The sequence below is a fragment of the Lampetra planeri genome, chromosome 46 (genome assembly GCF_965212315.1).
Source record: "Lampetra planeri chromosome 46, kcLamPlan1.2.h2, whole genome shotgun sequence".
Taxonomy (NCBI): Eukaryota; Metazoa; Chordata; class Hyperoartia; order Petromyzontiformes; family Petromyzontidae; genus Lampetra; species Lampetra planeri.
The window spans coordinates 4,736,383-4,755,345 of record NC_136152.1 but is presented as its reverse complement, the minus strand read 5'-3'; the positions used below and the strand labels follow the sequence as shown (position 1 = coordinate 4,755,345).

General features: G+C 52.7%; 1 protein-coding gene across 1 annotated transcript in view; it reads left to right on the top strand.

The window, feature by feature from the left end:
* Window positions 1-18,963, top strand: part of LOC144733409 (phospholipid-transporting ATPase ABCA1-like) — an 83,114-nt gene that overhangs the window by 42,146 nt on the left and 22,005 nt on the right. Inside the window, exons 23-35 of the mRNA XM_078615320.1 lie at window positions 762-831; window positions 2,379-2,581; window positions 3,215-3,263; window positions 4,110-4,238; window positions 8,536-8,678; window positions 10,457-10,581; window positions 11,510-11,608; window positions 12,850-13,042; window positions 14,203-14,297; window positions 15,944-16,049; window positions 16,720-16,782; window positions 17,047-17,216; window positions 17,398-17,575. Coding sequence (XP_078471446.1) covers window positions 762-831; window positions 2,379-2,581; window positions 3,215-3,263; window positions 4,110-4,238; window positions 8,536-8,678; window positions 10,457-10,581; window positions 11,510-11,608; window positions 12,850-13,042; window positions 14,203-14,297; window positions 15,944-16,049; window positions 16,720-16,782; window positions 17,047-17,216; window positions 17,398-17,575 — 1,623 coding nt within the window. The remainder of the gene's footprint in view (window positions 1-761; window positions 832-2,378; window positions 2,582-3,214; window positions 3,264-4,109; window positions 4,239-8,535; window positions 8,679-10,456; window positions 10,582-11,509; window positions 11,609-12,849; window positions 13,043-14,202; window positions 14,298-15,943; window positions 16,050-16,719; window positions 16,783-17,046; window positions 17,217-17,397; window positions 17,576-18,963) is intronic.

The window sequence follows — 18,963 nt, the reverse complement described above, 5'->3', positions numbered from 1 at the left end:
AATTGCCACGTGATGAGCCACTGAGTTGAGCTGTCATCTGTGGCCAGCTCGGTGGGCCTTATCTGGTACAATAAAAATACATTTCGATTTAAAGCTTTCGTGACTGCAGGGTTTCATCTTCTTGGTTCTTTCGGTAAAGTCACGTAGAAGGGAAATAATAAAATAATACAAATAAAACGTAATAAAATACAATTCTCACGACGTTTCGGCCACAACGCAAGCAGCCGTCATCAGGTGAAGAACAGGGCTGTCGGAAAGACAGCGTCTTTCACGTAAACAGAACTTACCAATTCGTCGCAAATTGCCACGTTCTGTTTACGTGACAACCCTTACTAGTTGGCTGTGTCGGGTAGTGGCGGGTTTTAACGACACATTTATGAATTTACGAGATCTAACCCCAAAAAAACCTCTCTTTTAGATGATATTGGTCGCGAAAGCCTGCTACGTGTTAAAGATGTTGACAGTGACGGGTAGTGATCGTTGGCAGAGGTAATAGCAGCGGTTGTCAGTGGTCGTAGTGCTAACTGTTTGGTTATTTGAGCCCAAGTTCAGCGGCCTCCTATATATATTAAAATGTTTTCGGACAATTAATGAGTGTTTGCACGTATGGGGTTAAGTGTGGGAACAGTTCGGCAATGTTTGTGTCATCGCTAGGTGCGTTTTTAGGAGAGAGAAATGCTGAATCAGCACAAAGGAGTGGCAGAGTGGGGAAAACGGTCGCGATGTGTTATCGGAGTTTGCCGTTTGTGTTTACCCCCTAGACGGACGGTCAGTCGCAGAGCTCGGACGAAGGACTGGGCAGCGAGTCGGGAAGCCAGGAGGACATTGCCGGTAAGCGCTAATGGGGAGAGCATTTAATGCTGATGAATGTGATGATGAATGTGATTCATAATCAACGTTTTTGGGTTAGATCGCGTTATTTATAAATGTGTCGTAACCCTCCACCACCCGACACGGCCTATAACGCGATCTAACCCAAAAACGTTGATTATGAATAATATTGGTCGCGAAAGCCTACGTGTTAAACTTAAGATGAATGTGATGATGATCGTGATGGTGGTGATGATGACGCTGATGATGATCGTGATGGTGGTGATGATGATGACGCTGATGATGATGACTCTGATGATGATCGTGATGGTGGTGATGATTACGAACATGCTTATTACAGTGGGGGCAGTGACTGAAGATGGTGATAATCGTAACGGCGACGACGTTAATGACGATGATGATGACAATGGTGATTGTGAAATATGATGACAACGATTAGAAATGCGGTGATGGCGATGATGACGACATTGACGATAATAATAGTCATGATGGTGGCAACAATTATGATGATAACAGCAATGATGAAGATGATCGCAGTGATGATGATGCTGTGGACATTGTTGACAAAAGTGATGACGAACCTGATGAAAGTAATAATCATTACACTCATCAAGTAGCCAAATCGTGCTCACCTCTGATAAGCACAGTTGGCTACATACAGTGTGAAAGAAGTTCAACATACACACACATACACACACATACACACATACACACACATACACGATGTTCACAGCAATGATGACGGCGATACGACACCGATGGCAATGATCGTGATGATGTCGACAATGAAAATGATGACAACGACGACAAAAAAAATGATGACGATGATGATCTTGACGATGGCGATGATGACGATGATGATCTTGACGATGATGACGATGATGATCTTGACAATGACGATAATGACGATGATGATCTTGACGATGATGATGATGATGATCTTGACGATGGCGTTGATGACGATGATGATCTTGACGATGATGACGATGATGATCTTGACAATGACGATAATGACGATGATGATCTTGACAATGGCGATGATGACGATGATGATCTTGACGATGGCGATGATGACGATGATGATCTTGACGATGATGATCTTGACGATGGCAATGATGACGATGATGATCATGACGATGGCGATGATGACGATGATGATCTTGACGATGATGACGATGATGATCTTGACAATGACGATAATGACGATGATGATCTTGACAATGACGATGATGATCTTGACGATGATGATCTTGACGATGGCAATGATGACGATGATGATCATGACGATGGCGATGATGACGATGATGATCTTGACGATGATGACAATGATGATCTTGACAATGGCGATGATGACGATGATGATCTTGACGATGGCGATGATGATGATGATGATCTTGACGATGATGATCTTGACGATGGCGATGACGACGATGATGATCATGACGATGGCGATGACGACGATGATGATCTTGACGATTGGCGACGATGAACAAAGCGAGGAAGGCGATGACAGTGATGAAGACGCCGACATGCCACGTGGTGTGCAGACGTGAGCGCGGTGACGCAGCTGCTGCAGCAGCACGTGCCGGACGCCCGGCTCGTGGAGAACTTTGGGCAGGAGCTGACCTACGTGCTGCCCTACCACGGCGCCAAGGACGGCGCCTTCGCGCTGCTCTTCAAGGAACTCGACGAGAAGCTGGCGGAGCTCGGCGTCTCGAGCTACGGCGTCTCGGACACCACGCTCGAGGAGGTGCGGCGTTGAACAGACGCACACGCGTGCAGACACGCCCGTGCAGACACGCGCACGTGCAGACACGCACGTGCAGACACACGCACGTACAGACACGCACGTGCAGACACGCGCACGTGCAGACACGCACGTGCAGACATGAGCACGTGCAGACATGAGCACGTGCAGACACGCACGTACAAGTGCAGACACACACACGTGCAGACACGCACGTGCAGACACGCACGCATGTGAAGACACACACACAGCGGTTAGCGCGCTCTGCTACGAACACGGCGAAGTGAGTTCGATTCCCGCTCACGGCCAACACCAGCGAAGATTATCTGAATCGATCCTAGGCCTCCCCTAGGTCGACTCAGCCTCAAATCAGTGCCTGATGTGATATGTGAACATCGCCACTGGGAAAACAAAGGCGGCCGGGCGTGGTGCTGGCCGCTCACCCGCTCGTGTGCCGTGCCGGCCTTCATCGGTGCTGCTGCTCGCTAACGGAACTTGCCAAAACAGTCTGTTATGACTATACGGGGGATCTTTGTCTTTGTTTTTCCACTGCCAGTGCAAAGCTGAGCCTGAGTTTTGGGGTAGCTCTCTTGCGAAATCACAACAACAAACCTTGCGTCTGTTTTGTTCCATCAGATCTTCCTGAAAGTTGCTGAAGAGACTGGAGTGGACACAGAAATTATCGGTAAGGCATTGCACGGTTGTTATAAACTGTATTATTATTATAATTGTTTAAGTTTACGGCCCTTTGTCAATGCACTGCTGGGTGGAGGCCTTGTTTGACCATACTTCTCCACCCTGGTCGGTGGGGGGGTTGGTGAAAGGCGCGCCCAGGAAAGGGGCCGGTTCAGATGTCAGTTGCCGCTGATTTTAGCCACAGTCAAGAAGCGGACTCAAGTTGCCAGTGTTGTAGTACAGCACATCGATTAAGCCACTGCAATGCTGTTCCCCTCCCACCTCATTTTGTTTCTCTACAGCTATCCTGAGCGGTACAATATAATCGATGGATGTACTGTATAGTTAGCGGAGCAATCAATCAATTTACTTAAACATCTGCTGCTGAGCTGTGTTTCACACATTAGGTGCGATCTTCATCTAGAGCTACACACCTTAGAAGCCACGGTCATTTATGCCCATTACATATTGTGCGCCTTATGAACTGCATTAGTATTCTTCTTCAGCTCGTACCCCGTGCACTGACTCCCATTGCAACGGTATTGCTAGCCAATCGCAGGCAGCCATGAGTATCATCATGTGACCACGTAGGCACACGCTCCGGTCATGTGACTTCGGGTGGCCAATCGAACCGAGCCTGTGACATCACTTCGCTGCCCCCCCCCCCCCCCCTTAGCTGAACGTCAGTGAATGTGAGTCACGTGTTGGATCAGAAAGTAAATACGAATTCAACGATACGTCTCTCAAAAAAAAAGTTCTAGAACCTCTTGCTTTCCTTGTCGCTCCAACATTGTGTTCCGGAGCGAGCGGCTCACTCGGTTTGTCCTCCCCTGGCCCCCGTGGACCGCGCACACAGAACCGTTGGTGGTGCCCCCGCCGAAGGAGGTGTCGCGGTCGCCCGAGGATTCCAACTGGGAACGTCGCTCCCTGCGCCGGAAGTCGAGCGGGCGGGCGGAACGAGCTCTGAAAAAGACTCCGGAAGGAGGTTCGTTTTTCCTTCGTTCGGCACCCGGGTGCCCCCCGGTTTTTTAAACGACGCCAACGCGCCGTGGCTCTCTCGCGTGTCGGAAGATCGTGGCAATAGTAATGATTTCAACTTTGTAACCTGCTCACACATGTAGGATGGACAACAGCGGGGAACATTTTAAGTGCGTTGTTCGGAAAAATGGAAGGAACTGCAAAGACCTAACGGAGTATGGCTTGATGACGACATAAGAGATTGGTGGCAGAAAGATGTGGCACTACTTGAGCATGTTGGCACAAGACAGAGAGGAAAGTGGAAACAAATGACGACACGTGAAGTGAACACGTACAGGCTATCTGCCCATGGATCGTGATGATGATGAACACGCTCACTCTCGAGGAGAGAGGACAACTCGGAGGCGCGAGGAACCACACGGATGAGCAAGAAGTCGGCCGGGCAGTGAGATGGTCTCCCCCATCCAAGCTCTGCAGTCCTCTAGCTATTAAGATGTTGTCGGCCAATGAACAAGTGTTTTACATGTGGGACACAACTGGAGCGCCCGGGTAAAACCCACACGTGCGAGGGGGAAACATTGTATCCCATACAGGTGGGGTCCACATTTTATTTGTATCGAGCTCCTCCTAGCGAGTCAGGGTTACGGCTCCTCCTTCTCATGGGCAAGGGTACCTTCTCAGCATCTGTGCGGTGATCCACGATCCCTCGCTGCTGCCTCCGCACGGTGCTGGGAGAGTAAATCACTAGGATAATCACTGTCGTTGACTTCCCCCCCCACAAAATGGTATAATATTTTATTGACCCCGGAGAGATGATGGGCTGAGTCAACCCAATCGCCGTAATTAATCCTTTCCCATGCTGATGACGCACACGAACGTGTGCATTATAAACGCTATATATTATTTGCAACGATTAGAACAATGTTGTACAAAGAACTTTCAAGCCATCATCTATAATCACACACTTAAGTGGAGAAGAAAGTACAAATATAGTACAGTAGAAAACTAACTAACTTTACTAACTTTTTATATTACCAGGTAAGACGCACTGAGCGATGTAGCCCTTTTTCAGAAGTGACAAGGCCGAAAATGATAGCTCACCGAAGTGGCTTATCATGTCGAAATTGATATCAGCCAAATACTCTAAACGCACGTTGATTCTAAATGTGGAGGGAAAATCCAGAGTACCCGGAGAAAAATCTACGTGACCACGGGGAGAGAGAGACACGCAAACTCCAAATATACAGCAGGCGTCCGGGTCACGATAGAACCCACGACCTCCTGTATACCAGGCGAGGTAGTTAACATCTTGCCACCGTGGCACCCCAGACAAAATGCAGACAGGAGGTTATGGAAATCTTGCGTTCTTCATCATGTGATAATGGATGTCGTATGGTAACAAAAATGTACCCCACGGTTTCCCCTCTTAATAACGTCCGCCGCCATTATCGCCGCCGCCATTTTCCCCACGGTGGGCGCCTTTCCGCCCGTGCAGAAAAGAAACCGGCGTTTCGTACAAGAGGTACCCACGGCAATCTCTGTCGCCACGCTTCCGCATCGTGGTCCCGTGTCCTCGTGTCCCGCTTGGCGATGTTTGATTGTACGTCGTGTCGTCGTCAGCCGTGATCTATCCGCTGCTGGATGTAGGCCTCCGAAAGCTCGATTGTTGTACGTGCCGCTCACACATACACACACTTGCAGACTCATCAATCAGATGCCGTGTGGGTAATTGATGAACAGGGTGGCCGCGTGTCTTTTAGGGGATGGGGGTGGTTGGGTGTGTGAGGGGCTTGTGGGGTGGGTGCTGACGATGCGTATGTCAGGGTAATCCGTAATCATCACTTGAAGGCTAAATTCGATTCTGGCTTCAACACAAACCGGACCACAGCGCACCTCGTAATTTATGCTACATTCCCACGCGCGTGTTTTTCCGGGCCGTTCCTGGAGCGTTCACGATGATGGTACGATGATGGTACGATGATGGTACGCCATAAAACGGCCCCGATCCTGGGCACCACGTGGGCTTGGCCGTTTTGAAGTTGACCAAAAAAATTCGACGAAATTATTCCGTTTAGATTCCACGTGCCCTCTTCCACCGTTGGCCGTGGCATGGACGCAGCTCGCAGGCTGCCGTGGGAATCCGGCCTAGGAACCCAGCGTCGTCACTCAAACCCTTGGCCCTGCTCTCAACCCAACCCATCCCACCCTATGGCTGATTGCATAAAACTCCGTCACTCTTTGCCGTTCCGATGACGTACACGTACGTCATCGGAACGGAACGGGATGAAAACCTCGAATAACACATTCCTGCGGAGGGAGCTGGTAGGAACGTTGGGTTGCTCGGTCAATGGCCAGGGTCAACGGCGGCGTGGTGTATTCCGCAAATATGCCCGACTGTGAGGGTGGGCACAAGACGGCGTGAGTAGGTTAAACGTTGAGTTTTATAAGGGCACCACGGGGTGACCAGCCCCTCCCCACCCAGCCCCACCCCTCCCACCCCCCATCCAGCCCCACCCTCCCCACCCATTCCCTCCCCACCCTCTCCACCCAGCCCCTCCCCACCCTCCCCACCCAGCCCTTCCCCACCCTCCCCCCCCAGCCCCACCCTCTCCACCCAGCCCCTCCCCACCCAGCCCCTCCCTGCACGATAGACGGACGGACACAATAATCCCCTGTGGGCTGGTGTAACCAGGAGGTTCCTACCACAGTTTGGCGCCACCTATCGTAGAGTGCGGTCAAGTCACTACGGCTCTCTGCAGTGACTACAACGGCGCCGTGCCCGAGCCGCTTGCACGTTGCGAGACTCAGCGGTGAACAGGACACCCACACCCTGCGTGTCGGAACGGAAAAAGGGTTTAGTTGAAATGTCCCTGAATGTATCCCTTTGTATTCGGACGGACAACTACGGGGAATTCGAACTCGCGTGCTCTTTTTTACGCGACCGGTCGCAGGTCGCATGATGGGAGACGCGATGCCATGTCGGAATTAACGCTTTGAAGCCCTGCAATCGCGGCAGCCTTTTTTGTTGTTGCTTTCACGCCGTCGTGGTCCCATCGCCTGTGAACGTGCAGGTGTGCGTCCCGTGAGTAGAGCCCAGCAGGTTCACGTCGATGATATCGTCTTGCTCGATTTAAGAGCGGAAGCAGGTGGATTGCTTCACTTTGCTGGCAAATCACCCGATGATGCTGGTTGTTCTTCTTGGTTCTTTCGGTAAAGTCACGTAGAAGGGAAATAATAAAATAATATAATGTTTTTTTTTTCCTTCTACGTGACTTTACCGAAAGAACCAAGAAGATGAATCCCTGCAGTCACGAAAGCTTGAAATCGAAATTTGATGCTGGTTGTAATTACGAGTGAAAAGTCACGGTGCTCAAATTGTAAATGTTGTGGATTGACTCTCCAACACGCCGGTGGGCTGAAGTAGTAAACTAATTGGCGCCCCCTTTGCGTGACAATCCTTACTGGCCGTGTCGGCCGGTGGAAGGTCACGACACATTTACGCTTACGCGATCTTAACCCCAAAAAAAACCTTTGTCGTGAATAATATTTGGCCACGAAATCCCGCTACGCGTTCAACTGAGGAGCCCATCGTGTCGCTTCACCGTGCGCTCCGTGTTGTTTGTGTGTGCTTCTCGCCGCCGGAGGCCAAAATGTGCGCATCGCGTTTGTGTCTCGGTTTGGGGGAATGTGCCAAGAGCCCCAGGTTTAGTTTCCGGCCTCTGAAACGGAAGAGACGAAAATGAGCTTCCAATCTGGTGTCCTTGCACGCGCGTCCATGTTGATGTAAAAAAACAATATTGACAAATAGTAATCAATTATGTTAATGATTAGTCGCTCTACTGCTGGATGGAGGCCTCTGACACACCTTATGGGCCAGTTTGACCCTCCTCCTTCACCTGCCCCCACACCTCCGATGAGCACGATTGGCTACGTACGGTGCGAAAGAAGTGCAACATACATGCATATACGCATCATGGTCAGTGATGTGGGTCCGTGGAAGGGCAAGGGATCGAATCTGATTTTAACCGGGTGGCCCTCAGTCCAGGGGTGGAGTGACAAACGACGGCCCCGGTGTGTTGGAATGACGTCGCGTTTGGCATGCCGTGCGTGTGCGCGTGTGTGTGCGTGCGTGTGCGTGTGTGCGTGCGTGCGTGCGTGTGCGTGCGTGTGTGCGTGCGTGTGTGCGTGTGCGTGTGCGTGTGTGCGTGCGTGTGTGCGTGCGTGTGTGCGTGCGTGTGTGCGTGTGCGTGCGTGTGTGTGCGTGCGTGTGCGTGCGTGTGCGTGCGTGCTCCTCCCGCGTGCAGTGAAACCCACCGGTGACGCCGTAGACAACGGGCGGGGATCCTGCCAGGTGACGGGGCAGGCGTTCCTGCGGCAGCAGTTCCGAGCGCTCTTCATCAAACGCTTCCACTTCGCCAGGCGCAGCCGCAAGGGCTTCGTGGCTCAGGTCGGGTTTTTTAAAAAAAAAATCGCTCTCTCATCACCTCTGTCCGTTTTTGTCTGCCTGCCTGCCTGTCTGTAACGCGAGGTCACGATGACACTGGTAAAGATGACCCCCCCACCCGCTCGGCGTGAGCGGAAACTTTTGGTGTCAAGTTGCGTCGCCGTTAGGGATTTGCCCCCTCCGCCCCCCGCCCCCCCGATCTTAAAAAAAAACCCGCTACGTTCGTTAAAAGGGTCGCCCAGCAACCCGGAGACACGAACCGAATCGCAGCCGAAAGGCGTCTCCTCCCATGGCGTTGCCCGACCCGCCGTTGCCTCGTCCGGCCTCCTGCACCGTCGTCGTCGTCGTCGTCGCTGCTGACTAAATACTCTTAGTTCTTTCGGTAAAGTCACGTAGGTAAAAAATTAAATTAACATTAATAAAAATAAAATAATAATAAATAATAATGAAACATTTTTATTAATTTCATTTTTTACCTACGTGACTTTACCGAAAGAACTAAGAGTATGAACCCTTGCAGTCACGAAAGCTTCAAATCTAGAATTGCTGACTAAATATTCGCCGAGTGCAAACGCTCGTTGCAGAGCGTCGCTCTAGAATCCGTGATTTTTTTTATTCTTCTTCATCCCCTCTGTCTCAAACCGGGAACAGAATAAAAAGTTTTAGGAAATGTCTATCTGAAAGTGGGACTCTACCCAGCCAAAAGGCGGACATTTTATAGTCCAAACTCATTGGCGGTTTTGTCAGAAGTGTTGGGCTCAGCGGAGTGTACTGCCCTACGAACCCGGCGACCCGAGTTCGATTCCCGCTCACGGCTAACACCGGTGACGATTATCAGAACCGGTCCTGGGCCTCCCCTAGGTCGACACAGCCTCAAATTAGTACCTGGTGTAGTGTGTAAACATCGCCACTAGGGAGACAAAGGCGGCCGGGTGTGGTGTTGGCCGCCCAACCCCTCGTGTGCCGTGCCGGCCTTCATAGGTGCTACTCGCTAACAGCACTTGCCTGTTAAAGGCTGAATGGAGGATCTTTGTCGTGCCAGTCATCTCAATCAAACCATGGCACCTGTGTCTATTCCGTATCCTGGCACAAGCGCCATGGTGACGTCTCCGCCACTGAGTGGTGAATAGCGGTTATTGTGGTGTGTGTATGCATGTGGTAAGCGGTAGTGCAGCAGTTAGCACCCTGCGCTGTGAACCCAGCGACCCGAGTTCGATACCCGCTCACGGTCAACACCAGCGACGAATATCTGAACTGGTCCTGGGCCTCCCCTAGGTCTACTCGGCCTCAAAATGAGTACCCGGTGCGCTGTGTAAACATCGCCAGGGGAGATGAAAGCGTCCGGGCGGGCGTGGTGGCTGGCCACCAGAGGTCGCAAACGGGTTTTGATTCCTTACCCGTACCTGTACCCGGCCGCACCAGGGTCGCAAATGGGTACCCATACCCGGCCAGGTACGGGTACCCGTTCCCTACCCGTACCCGTACCCTACCTGAAATGAGTGACAAACGGTTACTCACCAGTGACTCACGGCCTACCCGTACCCGTACCCGGCTGCACCAGGGTCGCAAACGGGTACCCGTACCCGTATCTGGCCGGGTACGGGTAGCTGGGTATCGGGTAGGGTACGGGTATCGGGTACCCGGTTGCGACCTCTGCTGGCCACCCACCCCCTCGTGTGCCGCGCCGGCCTTCATAGGCACCGCCGCTGACGCTCTCGAACCGCGCTCGCCCCAACAGTCCGTGAAGGCTGCGTGACGTCCTTTGCCCCTCGTGTCCGCAGATCGTTTTGCCGGCGGCCTTCGTGTGCCTCGCGCTCATCTTCAGCAGCGTCGTGCCTCCGTTTGCGGAGTACCCCAGCCTGGAGCTGCACCAGTGGCTCTACGGTGCACAGTTCACCTTCGTCAGGTGAGGCGGCCTCCGTGTGGCCCTCGCGTCCCCACTCCCCGTGCGCCCCGAGGGGGGGGGGGGGGGGGAGAGGGGCGGCCGTGACCACCACTGACGCTGAAAACACATTCCTCCTGCGGAGGGAGCTGGTAGGAACGTTGGGTTGCTCGGTCAATGGCCAGGGTCAACGTCGGCGTGGTGTATTCCGCAAATATGGCCGACTGTGAGGGCGGGCACAAGCCGGCGTGAGTAGGTTAAACGTTGAGTTTTATAAGGGCACCACGGGGTGACCAGCCCCTCCCCACCCAGCCCCACCCCTCCGACCCCCCACCCCGCCCCACCCTCCCCACCCTCCCCACCCAGCCCCTCCCTGCACGACGGACGGACACAATAATCCCCTGTGGGCTGGTGTAACCAGGAGGTTCCTACCAGTATCATCCCTTGCTTTGAGTCGCAGGTTCTTGTATGTATGGGTGTTGAACTTCTTTCGAACCGTACATAGCCAACTGTGATATGTATGCATGTTGAACTTCTTTCATACCGCACATATCCCACCGTGATAAGTATCCATGTTGAACTACTTACGCACCGTTACGTAGACAAATGTGTTAATCGAAGGTGCGGTGGGATTGACAATAAACTAAACACAAAAAGCAGTTCTAAAGAAATGAGTTTTCAATTGAGGTGTAAAAGTGCATCGCTCCAGTGGCTTCCTAATATCGGAAGGAAGAGCGTTCCAGACGTCATCGGAAGTGAATCGGAAGAAAAACAAATGACGCGCACGAACCTGTGATCGTACGTCATCGGCATGGGAAAGTGTTAAATGGTGTGATTTTAAACGGCGTGGTGGTCTTAAATTTGTTTGTTGCGTGTTTGTATTCATCTCTCCACGCCGGCTTGCCGTCGTTCCCCCCCCCCCACCCCCTGCATCGTCTCGTCCCAACCTCAGCAACGATGCCCCCGGCGAGAGCCACGTGAACGCCCTGGCACGCTCCCTGACGGAGTCTCCCGGGTTCGGCACCCGCTGCATGAACACCAACCCCATCCCGTGAGTGTGGCCGGCCAGCCGGCTGGAGCTGGCGACCTTTTCTGGGAGGCTCAGCAGGGACAACGTGGTGCTGGCCGTCTTAGCAGCGTGCCCACGCTGACCTCCTTAAAGCATAAATAACATTTGTCAATAACACTGTGGCCTTGCATAGACAAAGTATACGAGAGGGGACTGTCTGTGCAATGGGCCTTTGTCACAGCACGTGGCGAGATAGATTTTATTTTAATGATCAGTGCTCGCGCACTACTGCCAACGCACTACTCGCGCCACGCCCGAGTTCACTCGCGCGACGTGTAAATCGGATCCTTACTCCCCCCCCCACCGTGTAGCGATAGTCCAATTTTTTTCATAACGTGCCATTTTATTGAGGGGGACTGTGTGTTGTCTTGGTGTGGTCTGGGACTGTGTTTGTTGTTTTACTGCCTTGCCCAAGCTTGCATTTAGTGTTGAAAAATCTGACTTGTGTACTCGATCCATTTACATTTAGCGACTTGCTTATTTTTTTTTCTCTCTCCTCATTTTGCACTCCCTTTCCCGTCGTTTTGTCTCGTGTTTGTTGTTGTTACCTTCTGACCCCGTGCCCCTACCGGACATTTGTGATGATGAAATAGCTTCATAGCTCATCGGATTCCTCCCCCAACAAATATTCTGATTCTGTGTACACACAGAGAGCTTCACTGCCCCTGCACTGCCCCTCTCTCTGAGTTCAAAACCTCGTAAAAAGTTTTTTTAAAAAGTAAAAAAAAAATCTTCTTGGTTCTTTCGGTGAAGTCACTTAGAAGGAAAATAATAAAATTTAAACATAATAAAATACAATTCTCACGACGTTTCGGCCACAACGCAAGCAGCCGCCCTCAGGTGAAGAACAGGTCTGTCAGAAAGACAGCGTCTGAATGAACACCACCAGGCTTGGCAGCGTATATTTAAGCTGGGTTAGAGGAGGAGGACGCCTTGACAAAGGAATTTGCATATCAACAGATATGCAAATTGTTCATTTAGACGCTGTCTTTCCGACAGACCTGTTCTCCACCTGAGGACGGCTGCTTGCGTTGTGGCCGAAACATCGTGAGAATTGCATTTTATTGTTTTATTTTTATTATTTTATTATTTCCCTTCTGCGTGACTTTACCGAAAGAACCAAGCAGATGAATCCCTGCAGTCACGAAAGCTTTAAATAAAAAAAAAACTTTTATCAAAAACTGCCACTCTCCGTGCGCCCCCCCCCCCCCCACCCTCGGCAGCTCGTACCCATGCCCAGGCGGCGGGAGCCCGGACTGGACTCAGCCGGCCATGAGTGCCGAGGCCTCCAGCATCCTGCAGAGCGGCAACTGGAGCATGGGCAACCCGTCGCCCGCGTGCCAGTGCAGCACCCAGAAGCACCGCGTCATGTTCCCCGATTGCCCCGAGGGGGCGGGTGGTGCCCCCCCCATGCAGGTGATTCGCGGCGGCCTCTTCCCCGTTTATTATTATTAATATTATTCTAGATTTGAAGCTTTCGTGACTGCAAGGATTCATATTCGTAGGTTTTTTCGGTAAAGTCACGTAGGTAAAAAATTTAAATTAATAAAATAAAAATAAAATAAAAATCACGACGTTTCGGAGGCAACACAAGCTTCCGTCTTCAGGTGGAACCGTCACAGCACGATAGCTGTATCAAGTAAGAGAGAAATTCCAAGAACACAGTATTTGTATATAATATTCAGGGCCTACCTTGGCTCCTCCCTCCCTCAACCAGTATATATACAAATACTGTGTTCTTGGACTTTCTCTCACTTGATACAGCTGTCGTGCTGTGACGGTTCCACCTGAAGACGGAAGCTTGTGTTGCCTCCGAAACGTCGTGATTTTTATTTTATTTTACTTTTATTAATTGTAATTTTTTACCTACGTGACTTTACCGAAAAAACCTAAGAATATTATTATTCGTTTAATGTGAACATTTTTATTATTTTGCCCTCGCTGGTGCATCTGGGCTGCCCCCCGCGTGGTCATTTCCCTCCCCCCACCCTCCCCCCCCACTGGACGTTTCTCGTTGCTGAGCCGGAAGAAGCCGAACCGGGCCTGCACGCCGGGCCTGGCCGGACGGCGTTTGTTGTTTGTCTTGTTTTCACGGACGGTGTTCGTTCAAACGCGGGAGGTTTTGTCAGTCGCTCTGCGGGAGATCCGAACGGATTTCCGCGCTCGCGCGCACGAATCGCTGTCACTGGAAGGTGGGCCGAGCATCCCGCTGTGGAACCTTCCGGCAAAATAAAAAGGCGTTGGGACATTAAAGTCTGACTTGGGCAGCAAATGGAGAAATTTCGTTGTGATTGATAATATCCATCTGGGGGGGGATGGCTTAGTTTTATTTGTTTGCGTTGGTGAATTGTTCACCTTTCCTGGCACTTTGCTCTCCTATCGTGTTTTTGTACCGTTTGTTTGTATAACGTTCTTCGGATTCCTCCAGTATAAAGAAATATTCAGATTCTGAATAATACAAAATATATATTCCTCATCATCGTAACGCAACGCCAGCAGCAACAATCGGGGATACGATAAAAAGCAGAAGAGGAGAGAGCGGATTCCTAGCGTGTCCTGCGTCCTTGCCATTTCAGAGACTGCAAAACAACACGGACACCCTGCAGAACCTGACGGCAGTCAACATCACCGACCACATCCTGAAAACGCTGCCGAAATACTACAAAACCAGGTGCTGTGGAACGCGTGCCCACACAAAAGAATACAAAGATCCCCCGTGTAGCCTTAACAGACTGTGGGGGCAAGTGCTGTTAGCGAGCACCTATGAAGGCCGGCACGGCACACCAAGAGGGTGTGTGGCCAGCACCACGCCGGACCGCCTTTGTCTCTCTAGTGGCGATGTTTTTACACACCGCACCAGGTACTCATTTGAGGCTGAGTCGACCTAGGTGCGACCCAATGACCGGTTGAAATAATCATCACTGGTGTTGGCCGTGAGCGGGAAGCTGGGTTCGTAGCGCAGCGCGCTAACCGCTACACTACCGCTCCCCGCATGCACGCACGCACACACACACACGTTGGCACACACACACACGTTGGCACACACACACACGTTGGCACACACACACGCGTGCGTGCACGTGCAGATATGCACCTGGGGTGATTTATGCGGTCCGAAAATATTTACACGTTTTTTATTAATTGAAAATGTAAATCTTTTAGTTTTTTTATTTATCTCTAAGCATTCTCTGTGTCCGTAGAGAGGGAGACAAATCGCAAGTGATGTCCTCGGGACCGACTGGCAAAAATGTTGTGGTTTAAAGGTCTTAAAAAAAAAACACGCTTTGACAGTTAAGAAAGCGGAGTTTGCTTGAGCAGAACTCGTCACGAGATGGAATGATGACCAAGAATCTTCCGCGTCAATCGAAAACCAAATTTTACGCGATGAGGTTTTATTTTTTTTCGTTTATTGTTGACCAACCTGACACCATCGACTCACCGCGGTTTGCAAGAGGTCGTGGGTTCGATCCTGACCCCTGACGCCTGCTGTATATTTGGAGTTTGCGCGTCTCTCTCCCCGTGGTCGTGTGGATTTTTCTCCGGGTCCTCCGGTTTTTCCCTCCACGTTTAGAATGAACAACACGCGTTTACATTATTTGGCTGCTATACATTTCCACATGATAAACCACTTCTTTGAGCTATCATTTGTGGCCAGGTCGCTTCTGAAAAAGAGCTATAAGGCTCAGTGGGCCTCACCTGGTGAAATTAAAATAGTTAGTTTTTTGGCCAAACTAAGTGCAAAACCGACTATAGCAATGGGTTATTTCGTGCATTCATCGGTGACCAGGCTGAGACCATTCAACTCCTCCACACTTAAATTTCGATTTAAAGCTTTCGTGACTGCAGGGATTCATCTTCTTGGTTCTTTCGGTAAAGTCACGTAGAAGGGAAGTAATAAAATAAAATAATAAAAATAAAACATAATAAAATAATTCTCACGACGTTTCGGCCACAACGCAAGCAGCCGTCCTCAGGTGAAACAGGTCTGTCGACAAGACCTGTTTCTTCACAGACCTGTTTCTTCACCTGAAGACGGCTGCTTGCATTGTGGCCGAAACGTCGTGAGAATTATTTTATTATGTTTTATTTTTATTATTTTATTACTTCCCTTCTACGTGACTTTACCGAAAGAACCAAGAAGATCCTCCACACTTGAGAGGCCAGTTCATCTACAAGCGACTGACGGATTAAAACCCAGGATCTCGGTGGTGCCGTCTCTGTGTCTCTGACCCCCATCGGTAGCCCCGGTGGGGGTGGGGGCGGTGTTGATTGTAACGAACAGCTGTCCCACCCCCCCCCCCCCCCCGTGTGCCGCAGACACGGCGGGATTTCTGTCGGAGACAAGAACGGCATCGTTCGGATGACGGCCACCGACCAGTCGCTCCTCCTCGCACGCTTCGGCAAGATGTTCAACTTGAGCGTGGTGCGTGCACCTCTCCCACCGCTCGCTATCTCGCTCTCTCGCTCTTGTGTGGGTTGCGCATCCAGGTCAAGGTTGAGAGGTCATCTCGGCCAATGCCGTTGATGCCACCGGCACTTTTCCTTCGCTGCCTTGGGTGCGTGTTGATACGTGTCTCTGTGTGTGTGTGCGCACCGGTGCCGGCCTTCATAGGTGCTGCTCGCCAACAGGATTTGCCCCAACAGTCTGTTAAGGCTACACGGGGGAGGATCTTTTGTCATTGTTGCGGCGGTGAGCGGTGGCGTTGTGGTTGGCGCGCTTGCGAGTTCGATTTCCCGCTCGCGGCCAACATCGCCGACGAATATCTGAACCGACGCTGGGCCTCCCCTAGGTCGACTCAGCTGTATATGAACACCTGGTATGGTGTGTAAACATCAGCACTGGCGGAGGCAAAGGCGGCGGGGCATTGCCCCAACAGTCTGTTGTCTTGTATGCGGATGTCGCAACTCGGTGGCGAACGGCGGCTGTCGTTGTGATTGTTGTGTGGAGGTGTGCGCCACATTTAGAAGATTGGCGAGTTGTGGTTCACCACCACCACCGCAACCACCACCGCAACCACCGTCACTTGACTATCATCATCACCATCACCGTCATCATCGTTGTCGTCAATGAACGTGGAATGTGTCTTGTGCAGCCGACCGTGGGCTCGTCAGGAGTGACAATCGAAGACTTCATTGGGACACGGAACAACCTGAAGGTACCGACACCGCCGCCGTCACCGTTCACGTGAACGGCACCGAATTACTGTTCACGCCTTAAGGGAGCGTACTGCAGTAGCAATGATAACACTGGAATCTCTGGGCATTATAAAAGCACGCGTTGGAGGAGAGCAGACTGTACGTGTTACCAGTTAGGTTAATAATATTTTATAACATGCGGTGCGGAGAGGAGGGGGGGCGGGGCGGGGGGGGCGGCACGTTACCGTGGCGTTTGAGCGCCCGCGACCCGTGTCCGCCCACAGGTCTGGTTCAACAGCAAGGCCTTCCACGCCCCTGGGGCCTTCACGAGCGTCGCGAGCAACGCCGTGCTGCGCGCGGGCCTTCCCGCGGGGGCCGACCCCTCGGACTACGGCATCACGGCCTTCAACCACCCGCTGAACCTCACCAAGGAGCAGCTCACGGACGTCATCGCGTGAGCACCCGCAGCGTTTGCGCCGCTGTTCTTGACGACATTACGCTCGCCGCACTCCACGATAGCCGGCGCCGACACTGCGCCGCGCGCCTTTCCCGCACGGCCTTTTACTTCCGATTCCGTTCGGGATGGATTTTTTTATTCCGTTCCGACGACATGCCGCGTCCGTCTCCTTCGGCAGGAGGTCGTCGGGGATCGACGTGGTGGTGGCCATCTGCGTGATCTTCGCCATGTCCTTCGTGCCGGCGAGCTTCGTGCTCTTCCTCATCCAGGAGCGCGTGAGCAAGGCCAAGCACCTGCAGTTCGTGAGCGGAGTCAACCCGGCCGTCTACTGGATCTGCAACTTCGTCTGGGATATGGTGAGGGGTGGGTGGGTGGAGGGTGGAGGGCATTGGGGGGTGGGGACGCGGGGGGGTGATTTTGATGAGAGTGGCAGCGAGGTGACGTAAGGGGGCAGCACTAATTTACTTGGAGAATGCTGTTACACGTGACCGTCACACATTGAGAGCCCCAGATAAGTTACACGTGAGGTGGACGTCAGCCCAACGTAGCCACAGAGCCGCGTGACAACCGGTCCGTGCCCGGCACGCCCTGACGGACTTCACAGCCGGAGATGGCGGTGCGCCATTGGCCTCATGCTCCCTGCATTCACACAGCGGGGCTCTCGCGCAGTCGTACCGTGTCCCATCCATGTCCAGGAGCGGCACACACACCGTGCCCTGGTGACAACGGGAGCGGCACACACACCCTGCCCTGGTGACACCAGGAGCGGCACACACACCCTGCCCTGGTGACACCAGGAGCGGCACACACACCCTGTCCTGGTCACACCGGGAGCGGCACACACACCCTGCCCTGGTCACACTGGGAGCGGCACACACACCCTGCCCTGGTCACACCAGGAGTGGCACACACACCCTGTCCTGGTGACACCGGGGGCGGCACACACACCCTGCCCTGGTCACACCGGGAGTGGCACACACACCCTGTCCTGGTCACACCAGGAGCGACACACACACCCTGTCCTGGTCACACCAGGAGCGGCACACACACCCTGCCCTGGTCACACCAGGAGTGGCACACACACCCTGCCCTGGTCACACCGGGAGCAGCACACACACCCTGCCCTGGTCACACCGGGAGCGGCACACACACCCTGTCCTGGTCACACCGGGAGCGGCACACACACCCTGCCCTGGTCACACTGGGAGCGGCACACACACCCTGCCCTGGTCACACCAGGAGTGGCACACACACCCTGTCCTGGTGACACCGGGGGCGGCACACACACCCTGCCCTGGTCACACCGGGAGTGGCACACACACCCTGTCCTGGTCACACCAGGAGCGACACACACACCCTGTCCTGGTCACACCAGGAGCGGCACACACACCCTGCCCTGGTCACACCAGGAGTGGCACACACACCCTGCCCTGGTCACACCGGGAGCAGCACACACACCCTGCCCTGGTCACACCGGGAGCGGCACACACACCCTGTCCTGGTCACACCGGGAGCGGTTCAACTGAACCCAGGCAGCACGAATGTCACGGTGACACTCAGGAGGGCGGCGGTGGTGGTGAGACAGGGGAGGCGGCGGTGGTGGTACTAATGTAGCGACAGCGCTCGTGAGGCGGGGGGGGTGAGCGATACTCATGAGAAGTTCAGCACTCGTGTCGCGGGATGTGACCGCTCTGAGAGTAACGTGACGGGGGGGGGGCTGGGGCGGGGGGGGGGCTGGGGCACG